The following is a 16800-nucleotide window of genomic DNA, read 5'->3' as shown; positions in this document are numbered from 1 at the left end:
GAAGATCACAGCATAGTTTACAACTTATTTTTTGCTACAGAAACTCCGAAGTCTCCAGCCCTTCCAGTTACTTTAGTTGCCATGTACATCTTCCCTTACTTTAACAAATCTTTTTTTTTCCCCCAAAGCAGATTTAGTATGAAGCTGCATTTTTTTTTCTTTTTTGCAGTGCCTTGCAACATTGCTAAAGACACAAAAATGTCAGGTTTTACTACTGCACTATGCTGTCCTGCACAATTCTGTAAACAAACCGTGTTTAAATTTAGGGAACCTTAAAGGGCTAATGTACTTAATACAGACTGCAGCACTTCATCCATAAGAAACAATCAGCCAATGTCATTATTCTGTCCTTTAGAATCACAGATTTTACCATTAAGTATTCCACTATTACAAAATAGTGGGGGGGAGGAATTCCCCCCCTCCCCCCAAATTTGATTCTGGTGTTTAACATGTTATTAGTATAAAAACAGGTCTTCCCCTGATATAAAATAATCTGCTTAGAGGTTGGGGTTTTTAATATGCAAAGAACCACATTTTGTTTTGTGACCTGCCTAAGACACAACACTACACTGTAAAAAGCAAAGTCTAAGAATTCCCCCTTCCACATATGCAAACAAGTGCCTACATTTAAAAATAAAGAGAGAGAGAAAAAACGGTAGAAAAGTCTTTATTATTTGCATACTAGAAGTCAACATTTTAAAGAGTTAATCGATCAAGTTTTGCAAACATTAGATTTTAATCTCATATAACAGTAGTGCAGGGAAATGGAAAGAAAAAAAAATCAACAACTAACTTTGGCTTTTAAGTCTATAATGGATTTCATGTTTGTGAATAAACAGGCTAATTTTGTTTGGTCTTTGCTACAAAGAGACTCATCTCCTATGGATGCCACAAATAACCTGAGCAATGACTTCCCTCCATGACAAGAACTGCCCATCGTATTGCATGATTAATATAACGCTGGTTTGTTTAGGGGCTGCTGGTGTGTGTGGCTTGCGTATGTAATTTTAGCTATTCATATACATCATCTCCTCGTTGCGCATCTCACAATAAACTGATGAACGCTGTTAAACCTTAAACAACAATGTTTAGCAAACAAAGAAGGCTAGTCGGCAATCATGATGCAAAAATCATCCCAAACGTACTGCACCCAGCAAGAACCGCTCACAGAAAATCAGCCTGGCAACCTCATTCATTTCCCCCCCCCCCCCGCAACCCAACGATCTGCTCACCATCTCCTCCGTCTTCTATTTCTCTGTCCTCAGCTTCTTTTCCTCGCTCCTGCTGGCTTCAAGAAGGCAGTTGTACCACACAGGGGGGAAAAAAAGAAAAAGAAAAAGGAAAAAAAAGAACAACTCTTCAATAAAACACTCAGCAACCGCTGGGCAGCGTATCAACGAAAACCCCTCGCTTCCTCTGTCGCTCCCCGTTCCCGGGAGCGGGAGCCCCCGCCGCGGTGCTCCCCGCCCGCCGCTCACGCCCTCCCCGCCCCGGAGCAGCCCCGCGGGTGCCCGGCTCCCGCGGAAGGCGCGTCCGTGCCCCCGCGCATTCTCCCAGGAGAGCACCCGGCTGCAGCAGCCTCTGTATCGCCTTCTTACCCACCAGGACAACATAGTAGACGGAGTCAGGCTGAATTTCCCCTCCCACCTCCACATTCCTATTTACAAAGGGTATCCAAGACCGTCTTTATCCAGCCGGGGGCAGGAGGGGGAGGTGGAAGCAATCGTTAACCCTTTTCTTGCATTTACCTTTTCTACTATGATTTTTGGCTGCGTTTTTAGCGCGCACGGGGGACGTCGCCTCTCTACAAAGCGCATTAACTCGCTGCCATCAGGCCTGCGGGTGCCCGCTTCCGCGCCCCGGCTTGGCTGCTCGCCACCTCTGGGGGAGCACAGTCCTCCCGACGCCCCCAAAGCCACTCCGGAAAAAAGGTCCAAGGGCAAGGCTTAAAAATGCGTGCCCTTCCCAAACTACTTTCCGGAAAACAACCGCCCGCAAAGCGTCCCTCAGGAGAGACCCAGAGGCAGCGGGGAACGCATTTCCCCCCTCAGCCCGCCTCGGTACCGCCTGCCCAACTCTTTTTAAAGCAGGGCGTTATCATCCCTCCACATTCACACCTCGAGGGAAAGTACTAGCGGAAGAGAAGAGGGGTCCTCATCTGCCGCCGCCCCATGGCCAAGGCAACGGTCTCCGACCCCTGCCTCGCGCTGCCTATCTGCGGCCGACACACAAACCGGCGTGCTGCTCCCGCGCCGCGAATTTTCCTATTGGGAGGTTCCTTTGCGATCGCGCCTAGCAACCAAAGTCTCATTGGTGCATTTCCACCCCTCTCCGGTCAGTGTCTGGGCGCTCCCGCGGCATTGGCCAGCAGGACTGTCCGTCCGCTTGCGACCCGGCCCCTCGGTAGGCGCGCGGGGCAGCAGCGCGCCAGGCGGCCGCGGGCGGCGGGAGCAGCGCCGTGCGGTGCGGCAGCGGGAATGGGCTGCGCGCCTGGTACAGGGGTGCGCTGACGGTGCGCTTTCGGCTGGAGCACCAGGGACCATTGTGTCACTTCAGTGGATGGGCAGGAGAAACGGCACTAAACGGCCTGCATCACTGAGCCTACCGATATGCAATACCGTCCTGGTCTCGGGATACTAGAGAGTACTTCTCACATCTATAAACTGAGATATTCCGGGCCCAACCAATGTCCGAAGTGCGTGCTGTGACAGAGGGCTCGTCAGGTGCAGTGCAGCCAGGTAATGCTGGCCCGTGATCCCCACGGATTTGTCTAACTTGACCTTTTCACCATTGCAGTGGTCTCTGTGCTGTGATGTCACCTCACAGCTTCTCCTGGATAAGCTGAATGGCTTGAGCTTCCTACACCCTAATTTTATATCTCGTTATCCATCCCCTTCATTGTTTTTTATGTTCGTCTGGATTATTTCTAGCGTTTTTAATCCCTCCTCCCTAATCATGGGTGTCAGAAATGGTGCAGCGTTGCATGTTAGCAGTGCTGTGGACAAAGGCAGTATCACACCCCTGTCTCCTCTTTATACATTCTTTATTTTCTACATTAAAGGATTACATTAGTCAAGTTTACCACAGTATTACCCTAAAAGGTCATGTTGAAATACTTGTAATGGTTAAATTCTTCTCTGAAGTACTTTTTGTCAAGCTAGCCCCCATCCCTATTCTTTGTTTCCAGGTGCCTTTGCTTGAATTTTGTGACCATTAAAATGCATCTTATTGTTGTAGGAATGATATAATTGAGCACATCTGATTATTCTGTAACCAATCAGTCATGTGAATTATCCAGCTATGTACTAAACTACAGATTTTACTGGAAAAGATCTTGCATCATCTAGACAATTGATAAAGATATCGAATAGGATCAGTGCAAGAACTGATCTCAAAAAAACTGCCCTGTCGTCTTTAGAAAATACTTTTTGAGAGCTCTGAGGGAAAAGATACTTAATCCTTTTAAGTTATGATTTATGCAGCCAAAAAAAAATGCATTCCAGCTCTTAAAAAAGGAAGATCAAAGTTTTTAAACAAATGTCAGGACCCTTAGTTTTTGAGACTAACTCAAAACAATTCCATAAGCTTTTCACTAAGCTTCTGCTTGTTTTGTTGTCTTTCACCAATAGAGGTTCTGTGCCAACAGCCAGTATCACTCTCTTCATTAAAGATCCTTAAAGTGGATACAGAGTCACCAGCTACTTGGGATCAGACCATTCAAGTCTGACAAACAATGGGAGCTATACACAGATCCCCTGGGACAGGGTCTAAAAGGGACAACAATAACCAAGCTGTTGTATGCAGAACGAAAAGTGGACACAAAAAAATAGAGGGAAGAGTCTGAATGTCCACAAAATCCAGTATTCACAAATCCTTGCAGCAGGCTGTTTCTGTGAAGCCTTATAAAAAAACATTTTTTAATGTTTTTATGGAATCACTCTGAAGTGATTCCAAATTCCCATACATATTTAAAAAATGAAAAAAAACAGTAAAAGCCAACGCCACTCAGTTTTAACCCCACAGAGAGTGTGGGATAACTGCCTAGCTTACCATGAGAGAGGAAGGCAAGTTGATTTAACAAACTTTGGGACAAAGGTAATTTACAATAAGCAGGTGTTTGTGTTAAATGCAGATCAGTGAAGCTGGCCTGCCAAAGAGCTGAAGGAGGGAGTCTTATGAAGATAAGATTGCCCTGTTTTGGCTAAAACTGATGAAGCAAGGCTAAAATAACATAAACACACAACTTCAAAACAGATTTTGAGTACCAGGGTGCCCAAGCAAAGACCTTTGCAAAATTAACTACAATTTTAAATGTTAAAGTTGATAATGCTCAATATGCTGATGAGCAAAAATGAGTACATACTGAACATACATGACTATGCACACAACGCTCCTCCCAAATCATGTATGTTGATATTTCAGTGTGAAAGGACAAGACGATGGCCTGAATTCACACCGTTGCAAGCTCTGGGCTTAATGACTTTGGGGCCTTTGGAAATGGAGTCTCTCCTACACGGAGTCATGTTAACATGCAGCCCATCCAGTGACTTTATTCAAGAAGTGGGTAGGTATCTACATCCAAAATCATTATCAACAGCCCAGTCCTGGGTGTAGAGGTCCTCAGAGACATGAGGCCTCTGACACTCAGAGCAAGCTTCTGGAAGGAAATTGTACTAGAAACAGGCTGAGGCAGCCGAGCACCAGCCCACGTACTGCCCAGTAGTGGAGGTGACTACTCCAATCTGCCATGGTGGAGATGGCACATGACAGTGGTGGAGGTGGAGTGCCTCTAGCACCCTGGCCAGATCCTCCTCAGGCAGTGGCTGCAGGCCGCGGAGCCGGGAGGGTAGCAGGAGCCTGCAACCCTTCTTACAGGAGAAAGGGAGAGGGCAGTGCCCACCGGGCACCTCTATGCGAACCAGCCAATGACAGCTTGAGGAGAGGAGGCGGGGCATCCGTCCCCCAATAGTATGCGGGGGACGGGGCACCCGGAGCCAATTGGAGTGGGCGTTGTTTTGAACAGCCTGCGCTCCCGGAAGCGGAGTGGTGGGGATGTGCTGGTGTCCGCAGCGGGCGCTGGGTGAGTGTGAAGGGGTTGGTGGAGCCATTTCTCTGCGGGGATTGGTGAGGTCGTGCGGCCCGGACCCATTCTCCCGTAACGTCTTGGCAGAGTCACTTCGGGCTGGTTCCTCGCCTGTTTCGCGCTTCGGTGGGAGGCGAGGGGGTCAGGCTCAGAAATAGCTTCGATCCTCTGTCTGTCACAGGTGGGGAGCCCAGGGCGCAACGTGGCTGGGCGCTAAGGGGTTCCTGGTTTGCGAACGGGGTGGGGGCTATGCGTGCCACGGGTAGCGGGGGGCCTGTGGGTCCCTCCCACCCCGGCGCTCCGTAGCAGTGGTGATGGCCTCCCCTCACGGCGAGTGGCGCAGAGGAGAGCACTACTGCACAGCACTTTTCACCCGAGAAACTTTGTCCGAAATTTACCCAAGAGCAATTACTGGCATATTTTAAAGTGTCACCCACCGCATTTGTTTTTTTCTGTGGTTATATGACGGCATCTCATTCTTGCGCTGGAGGTGGCTAGTTGGTACTTGTGTCACATATGAGAGTCTAATAAAGTAATTTTACCATGTGGTGATCCTCTGGGGGCAGATTGTCAAGAAGCAGTCACAGGTACTTCAGTTCGTATGTGCTGAAAACATGGGGGTGAGTTTTTTTGAGAGATTGCTTTTGCGATTGTATGATGCTGTGGTGGTTTGAAAGGAAAGGCTCTGCTTTCCCTCCCCCACTGAGAAAGAGACCACGGCTAAACCCAGTCGGAGAAATGAGATTGTATTTTACAAGGAAACAGATTCTATGTAACACAACAAATACAGGTATTTTACAATATATACAGGAATATACAGCAAATGAACTCAACCAGAAACCAGACCCCCCACAGAGGGGGCTTCCCCCTGTACCCCCTTCACCCTCCTACCTCCCTTCTCCCCCAAAAGAGGTAGAAAAGAGATGTGGACGGTTAACAGGGCAGGAAAGGAAGAAAGGCCTTGCACAGGGAGTTAGTATCTTATCTTAGTTGGCCAGAATCCCAGAAGCAGATCCAGCCGAGAAGGACAGCGAAGGAAGGAAGACTGAGAGAAAGTTCCCAGCTCCCCCGGGTCCAATCTGACCTCCCACAATCCTTGGCCAATGAAATTCGTTTAGAATACCAAAATATTTTACAAACATTTAGCCAGTGTGCCCCTTTCTTAAAGGCACAGCGTCAAACGGCCACAGATGCCAACAGGACACAGGCTTGAGGCATACTGACCACTAGCTCACTCTGTGCATTGTGCTGGCTTTAAAAGTTAAAATATGTAACACAAACTTGACTTCCTTCACTTAAATTCATTATTTATTTATTGTAGTTGAGTTGCATTTGGGCTTCTCATAGTTCTTAGCAGCAGCTTGACTGAATTGATCCTGACTATACAGAGATTCACGTATCTGGGCTTTAACTGAAGCCAATTTGCCATTTACTTTCATTAAAAATATTCAGTTAATACCTTAAGTGAGGTGGCTAAAGGCTGGGCTAGTGTTTTCCTCTATAACTGTTCTGGTATGTTCAGCAATGCTTCCATGCAGTTGTGTACTTCTCTTGTTATTTACTTCCACTTGCTCTGGACTCAGTAATAGGATGTCTACCATCATAGCAATGATACTCTTGAGTGTAGAAACAGCCAGCCATGTACCATACCTGCAGTGGAGTGAGTAGGCCTAGACATTGGTATTGCTGTTGTGAGAGCAATTCCAAGTGAACCTGCTGAATGCTGATGGTGGTCAGCCACATTATTTTCATGGCCATGTTTTTTTTTTTTAAAGAGCACATTAAAATTACCATTAAATAACTTTGTTAACAGTAAAACTAATACAATTCTTTTATTCTTGCCTCATGTCTCCTAGAAGGATTATTTTTAACTCAAAGCAATAAGCTTTGAAGCTCTTTTTGTATTGCAGTGCTCATTTTCTATCTGCTGTCTTGAAAGGAATGAATATGTTTTTTAAGCAAGGATAGATACTTGCAGTACTTCTTTCATCTCCTTAACTGCTGTGGGCTTGTGTGTGTAAGGTGTGAGGACATATAAGTGATATATAAGTGATGATTGCAGCCCTTCCTTCGCAGGAAATTAAGCTTAAGAATCTAAAACCAGCAATACAGGGCCAGGTCAAAGGTCTAAACAGATTGGTATCTTTCTCTGGGAGGGCCTAGAGAAACACTTCTAGGGAGGAGTATAAGAACAGAGCAAGTATATATGATTATTCCACTAAGTATTTCCTCCAACTGCTTGTAACATAGACTTTCTGTAAATAAGAAATGGAAAAGATATTTCCTTGCCCAAAAGAATGATTCCTAGCTGAATGGTTCCTCCCTGAAGAAAAGTCAAGTGTTACAAAAGCTAAAATCAGCAGTCTTGGCCTAAAAAGAGTAAGAATTCTAACAAAAGACAGTCTGCAGACCTGTGGCACAGGAAAAGCTTGCCCTCTTGAGAAACTGGAGGAAAGGGTTGTTTTACTTCATCTCTTGAAAATGTTTTTAAATCTTGGTTTTGGGGAAAGGTGATGTTTACTGGTCTTTGTTTCTCTTGGGAGCTGTACAGTGGACTTTATCCAATAAGATGCCAGAGAGAGAGAAATTGAGCAGCTGAAAATAAAATTAGCTCATTAAACCTGGGAATGGCATGCACTCTACACATTATGTTCTGTGATTCCATAATTGCTCCACTTCACATTGCTGTCTCTTGCAGTGAAGACTGTCTCTTCACCTTGGTATGGTTACAAACCTTAGGTTAGTTAAAATTTTTCTTTATATAGAGCAACCTGAAAGGCATCAGATCGTGAAGCTATCCTACCACATCTTTATCATTAATTATCAATATTAGTATGCAGGAGCATGTACTACAGCTGGGAAATGCAAAAGCAAACCAGTAAAATGCTTTAAAGAAGGCAGTCGTGAGACACTTTTCTATGGGGGGAAAAAAGGTAGATAACTTTTAAAAACTCTCAAGCATCTCTTATTTTCCATGATTTTAAAGTTTGGTATTAAAAAAAAAAACATTCTGATTCCACTACTGAAAGAAAATGCATCCAATTTTATAGGCATTTGAAGAGTGTAGTGCTCAGTTTCCTTTGGACAACATTAGAAGTAGTAAAATAGTTTTAGACTCTGCTGATCACAAGATACTATTGTAGTACATTAACTATTAGAACCCAGTGAGTTATGCTCTTTAGCTTTCTCTTAGACTGCACCTAAACAACAGTTTTGAATCAGTGGAGAAGCAATTGAGATCACTGTGGTAGCTGACAGATGTTATTTATGATGCTTCATTTATGAAAACAAAATACATAACAAATGGCTTCATTTTTCAAAGGCTGCTACTGGGAGTTCTTAAGGGTAAAATGGGCTTATGCCAAATTGTGAACTGATTGCTTCTAATCAACCAAATGATGGTAGAACCCTATGAAAAGAACATACACAATCTATCATGGTTTGGTCTCCTGATAGTCCCTCTAAACGCTACCTTGTGCTGGCATGTATCCACTCAGGCTTTTAACAGATCATTAAAATGAGCAAAACAACACACTGTACTGTCTGACAGAGTACAGTAGCACACAATAAGAATGTTAGCTACTTGAATGTCATTTCCAAATCAGTAGTGCCAGTTGGAGCAGAATGCCTAATTACAGGATGTTTGTAATTTTTGTCAAGCTGCTTTGTGTGTATTAGGCATAAGTTAGCAAACTAGAAACATATTACAGAAAGAGGAGATTGTTGCTATTATTTAATCCTTGATAGCTGTTGTTTTACTGACTAGGAATAATCAGACTGGATTTTGTAAAAGCTCATTATCCAGAAAGCATCAAATCTTCACTGTCTGCACCGTAGAGTGTTTTTTCCCCTCATTCTGTGGACCATATCTGTTGTGCAGTATGCATGTTCTGGCTTGTATTGTCTTCACAAAAGAAAACCACAAGGCATGTGTTACGCCACCACTTAGCCTTTGGTATTTAACTAAGCTGCTTCTTGCGTTTCTGAGGATAGTTCTGAAGACACATTTTCTATGGAAATGGAGCTAGAGAGTCAGCTTTTGATCAAGCTTTGGACTTGCTGTAGGATCAAGTTGCAAGTGTGGACGCCAGTGCTGACCTTATCTTTTTCATCTTTCTCTCTCCTTGATCTGTGGCAAAGTACAGGTGAATGATGAGAAGACTGAGCTTAGCACGTCTGGTTTGTAATGGCAGCTCTGCACAATGTGCTTGTCTCATCCTCATAGTTGCAGCAGCCTCTTTTATGTGAATATGAACTTCAAAAAATGACAGTTGTATAAAGATTTTTTTAAATGCAATATTATGCACTTATGTCTGCGACATAAGCACATTATAGATGTATTATACATATGGTTTATGACATAATCTTTTTTCTTTAGATGTTTATTAATTGTTTTACATTTCAGAATATCCAAATTTGAGTCAGGCTTACAATATGCTTTTATTTAAGGATTTTAAGGCTGACATCCAGCCCTGGGTATAAAAACCCAACAGGTGTTGGACAGTGACTGGCTGGAAAGCAGCCCTGAGGAGAGAGACTTGGGGGTGCTGGTGGACAAGAAGCTCAACATGAGCTCTCGGTGTGCACTTGCAGCCCGGAAAGCCAAGCAGATCCTGGGCTGCAGCAAGAGAAGTGTGGCCAGCAGGTCAAGGGAGGTGATTCTCCCCCTCTACTCAGCTCTGGTGAGATCCCACCTGGAGTACTGCGTCCAGTTCTGGAGCCCCTATTACATGAGGGATATGGAGGTGCTGGAAGGTGTCCAGAGAAGGGCCACCAGGATGAGCAGAGGGCTGGAGCACCTCTCCTGTGAGGATAGACTGAAGGAGTTGGAGCTGTTCAGTCTGGAGAAGAGAAGGCTCTGAGGTGACCTAATTGTGGCCTTCCAGTATCTGAAGGGGGCCTACAAGAAGGCTGGGGAGGGACTTCTCAGGATCTCAGGTAGTGATAGGACTAGGGGGAATGGAATGAAGCTGGAGGTGGGGAGATTCAGGCTGGATGTGAGGAGGAAGTTCTCCACCATGAGAGTGGTGAAGCCCTGGAATGGGTTGTCCAGGGAGGTGGTTGGGGCGCCGTCCCTGGAGGTGTTTAAACCCAGGCTGGATGAGGCTCTGGCCAGCCTGATCTAGTGTGGGGTGTCCCTGCCCATGGCAGGGGGGTTGGAACTAGATGATCCTTGTGGTCCCTTCCAACCCTGACTGATACTATGATACTATGCAATCTCATCTTCCATTGAAGAAGGTACCAAAATACATTGGTGGCCTCCTTTGGTAATTAAGTATCGCTGCTGTTTTAAAGGGTAGTGCTATTTTACCTGGCTTAAACACTTCTGTCTGAAAATTAAAAGAAAGTAAATAAATAAACTAATACATAAATACAAGGTCAGACTCTTTATGTAAGACCTCAAACATCTATGCTTGTTTCAAGGCCAGCAGGTGGACCCCAAGAGAAGTAATCCTGTTTTGATATTCAGAGTCACTAAAAGCAGAAATTTCGCTTAAAGAACTGTTCAAACACCAAAGAGGGTTGATGGGGAACATAAAGATACTTCTGTCAAAGCAGTGCTACCCAATAACAATGAATGTGGATTGTAGAAAGGCATCAAAGTGTTGAAAATACTTGTCCCTCTAGATGGTTGTGGTGAGCGTTACAAACTCACTCTGCTGCTGTTTCCTGACTGGCAGTTTCTGTGTAAGCTCTGTTGCTCAGTAACTTTGCACTAACAGTTGGACTGAATTGATTATTTGGAGGGAATTCAATAAATCAGCTAATGGAGCCTGAAACCTGTTTATTAAAACAGTAGTCCTATAAGTGATAAATTAGGAACAGATTTGGTTGGTTGTGGTTTGTTGGGTTTTTTGGTTTGGTTTTGGGTGTGTGTGTGGGTGGTTTGGTTGGTTTGATTGGTTTTGGTTGTTGGGTTTTTTTGAGTAATCAATTTAATTATCTGGCAGGCCACATAATGAATACTGGGAGCCATCTCTCCATGGTCAGCAAGAGTAGTCAGGGAAAGCTGCCCATTAAAGTTGTATTTTATCTCCCTGCTTTCACCAACTGGGCTTCTTTGCACTTTATCAAGAGAAAAAAAAGAAAAGTTTTAAGGATTACTTACCATATTCATGCTGATGTTGCAAATGGGCACCTCTCAACTGGGGAGCTGAAAGGGATCTCTTCAATGAGTGTTATTTCTGAAATAGTCTGGCATGGCTCAATATGCACAAATGTCAATCTTGATGCTCACACCGAGGAAAAGGTGAAGAGAACAAAGCTATCACAGTTTGTAAAGCAGGGAGCAGTGACCAGTAGTGTACAGTGTTGTTCTAGTGTACTGCTTGCTTCATGACCACTATTAATGCATTGTATTCAATGTGGTTTATGGACAGTAGTTAATTTCTGATAGGCAGACAGTAATACAGCCTTGATCATAGAAGCTGTATCCCTTTGCCTTCCAAAGGATGTGCAAAGTTGTAGTTATAATGGAACTGCTTATTCAACTGAATTGTAAGTCACTCTCCTACTTTTATAACAAGTTGCTCAACAAACAGGCAAGAAATCACTCAATCTAGATTATTTTATATATATATATATATAGCTTGTTGGCACATGACTTAAAAACAAACTAAACCTCTTTGAGATTATGCTTGCTAAAATAGAAGGCAAATAATCTGTCCATTTTTTTGGTGGGCCTCCAAGGAAGATATTTGCAGCACAAATTCTCAGAGCCATAGTTAGGATCAGTCTTGTGTTGCTGCTTCTTTTGCAAGTATTTTTCTAGCATTAATTCTGATCCTTTTGGCATCATCAATGTGTCATATGAGTCACTGGCTAATGCTTGGCTCTGGTGGCTTTCTGGTTCACAGACAAAAAGTGTACATCCCCCGTAGGATCTCAGACTGGGGAGAAAAGGAAAAGATAAACCTAAGAGTTGAACTGTAAAACTGAAATTTGCATAACTGGACTCTAGCATTCTTTTGGTAGAGGTGCTTTTTTTTGGGGGTGCAGTAACTTACAGTATATTTAGAAATATGACCTGCAACTCTTGTTCAGATATTGGGGCTTGGGGAGAGAGGAGAAGCTGTCATCTACCAAACTTACAGTAGGAAGGAGGAAGTCTTGCCCAGCCTTGAGCCTAGTGCAGCATAGTTGTTCACTGACATTCCTTCTGCTCCCAATTATTTGTTCAGTCAAGTTGTTGCCAATGATGGAGTGCCACTTCCATTTACTTGTGGAGCTGTCTGTGAGAAGATTGCTTGAGGAACAGAACAGTAGCAATCAGTCAGCTAAAATAAACCTCTCTTCTTAGTTTGACATTTATTGCACTGTTCTGCTTGTAATGTTGGGGGTGAGGGTTGAAAGGTCTCATCTGTCCTAATTTGAGCCTCTCTTCAAGGATGACTTCAGCAAAAAGATTCCCTTTAGGTAGGAAAAAAAAATCTGCTGTTGGATTTCTGTGTAGCCTATGCACTGTTATATAAACAATAGCCACTGAGCTTTGCCTCATTTGGGAATGAGTAGAACCTGTTACTTGCCCCAGCTTCACTAGAGGCTTGCGTGACACAGGATTGTGCATCCCTGGGAAGATTCTTTAGGAGCCCAGCCTTCTAATGGGGAGAAGAACCTGACAGACTTGATGATATTCTGGGGTCCTGCAGTTAGCCAGTGTTTAGTTCATCCACTAGGCTGGTTGGACTGACAAGTGTGTAGTAGGGACCTGTTTGGAAGATGCTGTACAGTGAATAGAAGTAAGTCTTCTTGACTACATTTGGCTGCACAGTAATCATGCTGAAGAACCTGAGCCATGAAGAAACCCATCTTCCATGTTCTCTGTGCACAGAAAAATTACCAAACAGGGAAAAAACCAAAAGTCCAATGACAAAGCAAATATTTAAAGGCAGAGCAGGTTTGGAGGTGGAGAAGGACCTGAACCAAAATGGTTCTGGACAGAGACCAGACAAGGTTGAAAGAAAGGTAGCTGGTGCAGAATAAAGAACAATATAATGTTGCAGAGGAGAAATTAATGGGAAGAACTGTAATTTAAAGCCCTTCTGCTAGAATAAATGATATCCTGAATAAAGAAACTGAGGTAAGGTATGGCATATAGATACTGCCTGGATATCTGAACAGCATCAGAAATGTCAAGTAAAAAAAGTAAGTATAAAAGAGTTGTGTTATGTTTTAATTATATTATCAGGAAATGGCACTCTGCTCCTGTTCATAAACTGTCTGTTGCTCTAGGAAATTTGTGCTCTGTGATCTGAACTGTGACTAATTTTGTTTTAGCTTCAATTTCTGAAGAGTTGGAGTGGAAGGTGTGAACAGGTCAGTGTTGTTTACATTTAGTGATATCAAGCAGCTGGGGTACAAGATCCTGGATGTTGTGAAGAACTAACAAGATCTCTATGTAGAAGATCCAAGTCTTTCAGTTCAGTTGTGCAAGTCTAGTATGATTGCAGCCTATTGAAAACTCAGGAGTCTGAGGGTGGTGATAACACCTTCTCAAAACTGATTGGATTTGCTGAATGAAGCTGGCTGTGGATCTCTTTAAACATGTGGCTAGTAAATCAGTTATCCAAAATTCAAATATGCATCTTCAGTTTAGGATTAATTTCTAATGCAGTTCCTTGGAGAATGACTTCCTAGGGGTGAAGAAATCCTGCAGTGTGATTTACTTCTGTTTTCTCTAATGCCTTTTTGTGTAACCTCTTAAACAGAAAATAGTTGGGATAAGTTGGCTATTGTTGCTTTTAGCTGGTGAACTATGAAGTCACCTTGGGAGGAGCATCCCTTTTGTCACAGAGCTTCAAATACTTTGTAAATTGGAAGGATACACACACACTCTCCTTTGACAAATCTTCTTGTGCCTTGGCAGGCATGTCAGAAGTGTTGCACCTTGGTTTAAGTTATTCCATTTCCTGCAACAGAAGAGTCTCTGCAGAATATTAGATTGCAGGATTGAACTTGTGCCATGACAGCAACAGCAGGCTAGTTGTAGTGCTGAACTGTGACTTAACAGGAGCCAGCAGCTACTGGCAAGCTGTTAATTAAAAAAATCTGCATAAATGCTGCACTTGTAGCTCTGCTTCTGGTAATATGAAATGTAGTCAAAATTTCTGGATATCTCTTCAGGTAAATGATGTGGAAATTTAAGTGCAAGAGAGCCACTTTCTACATATCTGAAGTATTATTAAAAGTCCTACTTTTTTGTACAGCTGTTGCTTCAGTCACTAGATTGCTCAGCCAGCCTTGTGGCACTGAGCTCTGCTTGTCCCACTCCCCTGTCCACCTACCTTGAACACTCTTGCATGGAAAAAGCTCTCAGTAGCAGTAAAACTTGGTTATGTGTGGTTGGTTGATAGCATTCTGATAATTATTTTAGCAGCAACATAAAGTAAGAATTGAGCTGCAGTTTTATTACCAGAAAACTTTTCATTGGGGCAACACAAAACATTTGAAAGCTGTTAATGTGGGTTTGAAATCCAAAGCACGTTTGTTATGCCATCTGAGCACAGACAGGATTTTAAACATACCACAAGTGCTGGAAGCTAGTCATCAAAATGTACACTATGGTCTAGTGTGGTTTTTGTTGGTACCTGATATTTTTCCTGGTGGTAAACAATCATACTTTATCCTTGACTTTAATGATAAGCATATTTTATTTATAGGCTTGGGAGTGTCTTAGATCAGGCTTTATTTTCTTCCACAACAGCTTGAGTCTTATTTTCTTCTTTATTCAAACAGAAGCATATTTCCTTACTTAAAAGGGGGGCAAATATTGATGATTAACAGAAAACTACATAATAGTCTTTCCTTCATGTATTGTTAGCACTTTGTCAGTATTTTCTTGATACTTGTTTCATTCCTAAAAAGCTGAATTAGCCCAGCTAATAAGAGCCATAAGAATTTTGTTAGTAAACCATTCACTGGGGGAAAAAAAAAGTATATTTTGCAAGCCCTGTTTTATTTATTTGTTTTTAGTGTGAGCTGTTAGAATGTTTCAATCTTTAAGCAGCAGTTTAGAAGCAAGGTTTTCTTTTTATTATTTTCAGCATAACATAATCTTCATTTACTTTCTAGGCTATTACAGAATGACCTTGCACTGAGTCCTTGTGGAAGAAGCAAGATTTAAGCATCAATTCTTCAATGTGCATCCTTCTATTCAAATTTGACCCCCGGCCAGTTTCAAAAAATGCATACAGGTAAAGATGGTTTGAATTGGGGGAAAAACAAACAAACAACAAAAAACCTCCACACATTTGTTTCTTTTATATATATATGTATATATATATATACAAGTTCTTCTTGTATCCAATGTTTGAGTTATAAACTCAAGCCCCTATTATGTGTTCCGTTATGTTTTTGTAACGTTTAACTTCCTGACTTTCTCCACTGGAAGACTTCAACCTTTTGAGAACCCTCAGTTTTCAGACTAAATCAGAGGACCTGGGCTTTGTAATTGTTGATCTTTTGCTGGTGGTCTGTCATGTGGTGTACAGCAAATCTTTTAAATACTGTAATCCAGAGTTTGAAAATCCTGCCTTCTATTTTATCATTTAAACCAAGAGGAATTATGTTTGTTGGAGCAGCTATAGCTGTACCCTTCTTTCAGTAAGGTAAATACATTAATGCAATACTCCAGATACAGTTTCATCAGAGCAGAGTGGCAGAATCATCTCTCTCAATCAGCTGGCCACGCTGCTTTTGATGCAGCCCAGGATAATAATTCTCTTGCTCATTACAGCCCTTAATTCTAAAAGTTCATATTGAACATCAGTATCTTTGAGTACCTTCAGTATGTAATAGAGAGATAGCACTTCAGGGCAGTAAGGAAGCTGTAGAATTCTATTGCCCACTGTATTTATACATACTGTATGGGTTCCATATTACTTTGTGGGGTACAGGTATTTGTATTCATCCAGAAACAGTCAGGATGCTCAGTAAATCACCATGCCTTTCACTGTCTTGTTTTTCTGCCCTTTTGTATTGAGTAGCAAATGCCATTCTATAGAAAGAAAAGAAATGAGAACCAAAACTTAAATTGTCCATAGAGTGCATTCCCTTCTGCATCTGGAATTGGCCTTAAAGGAGGGTTTGTTTATGATGTGGCTGGTGATGAATTAATATATCCATTTATTTGGTCTGACTTTCTTTGTGTTACCCGTTAGCAAAAGACAGGTTCATCAATTTGATGCCTCTTGGGAAAAACCTTTGGATGTAAACTGTACTTTCTTGGCAAGAGAACTTTCTGCCACAATCAATATTTAAAAGTAAAGCCTACAGTAGCTCACTTGCTATAAAAACAATTGCATCAAGATTGAAATTATTGATTTATAGCAGAAAGCAGGTTGCTTTCAGTGTTAAAATCGGGAAGCATTGTTGAGATGTTTTGGCCCAAATTCAGGAATATTTAATTGTATTTAACTTTCTCTGTACCTTTTGTTAAGTGCTTTTTTTTATGCCTCTGAGATAAATTGCTTTGAGCAATTGCTTTGTTTCAGTGCTAAGTGCCAGGCCATAGTGTTCTTGGTGGCAGATTTTCATAGAATCGTGGAATGGTTTGGGTTGGCAGGGACCTCCGTCACGTAGTCCAGCCCCGCTGCGGTGAGCAGCGACATCCCGCACTAGGTCAGGAGCGCCAGGCTCTTCCCTCCTCGCCACAGCAATTTTGCCCGCCCCGCTCCCGGCGCTGCCCGTCCCGGCGCTCCCGGGGCCGTTTCAATGGC

At 42.8% G+C, this 16800-nt stretch overlaps 2 protein-coding genes across 10 annotated transcripts in view; one reads left to right on the top strand and one right to left on the bottom strand.

Annotated features, from left to right (window-relative positions):
- The window catches only part of ARVCF (ARVCF delta catenin family member), a 258087-nt gene extending 255898 nt beyond the window's left edge, over window positions 1-2189 (bottom strand). For 3 of the 6 annotated variants that reach the window (XM_054172818.1, XM_054172820.1, XM_054172823.1), the window contains exons 1-2: window positions 1749-2181; window positions 1233-1288 (exon numbers count right to left, since the gene is read on the bottom strand). Coding sequence is in view for 1 of the 6 variants with exons in the window: in XM_054172823.1 (XP_054028798.1) it covers window positions 1233-1235 (3 nt within the window). In the remaining 5 variants the exon portion in view is untranslated. Of the gene's footprint in view, window positions 1-1232; window positions 1289-1602; window positions 1641-1748 lie in introns of those variants that run through there. The other 3 variants (XM_054172817.1, XM_054172821.1, XM_054172819.1) reach the window with 3 other exon arrangements.
- A 2785-nt stretch (window positions 2190-4974) lies between these two features.
- Window positions 4975-16800, top strand: part of TANGO2 (transport and golgi organization 2 homolog) — a 35558-nt gene continuing 23732 nt past the window's right edge. For 2 of the 4 annotated variants that reach the window (XM_009911005.2, XM_054172949.1), the window contains exons 1-2: window positions 5102-5264; window positions 15155-15276. In XM_009911005.2, the coding sequence (XP_009909307.1) occupies window positions 15221-15276 (56 nt within the window). In that variant the 5' untranslated portion in view covers window positions 5102-5264; window positions 15155-15220. The other 2 variants (XM_054172947.1, XM_054172948.1) reach the window with 2 other exon arrangements.

This window comes from Dryobates pubescens, chromosome 25, assembly GCF_014839835.1.
Source record: "Dryobates pubescens isolate bDryPub1 chromosome 25, bDryPub1.pri, whole genome shotgun sequence".
Lineage (NCBI taxonomy): Eukaryota > Metazoa > Chordata > Aves > Piciformes > Picidae > Dryobates > Dryobates pubescens.
Note: the sequence above shows the minus strand (reverse complement) of the source record. Positions and strands in the feature narration are given on the sequence as shown.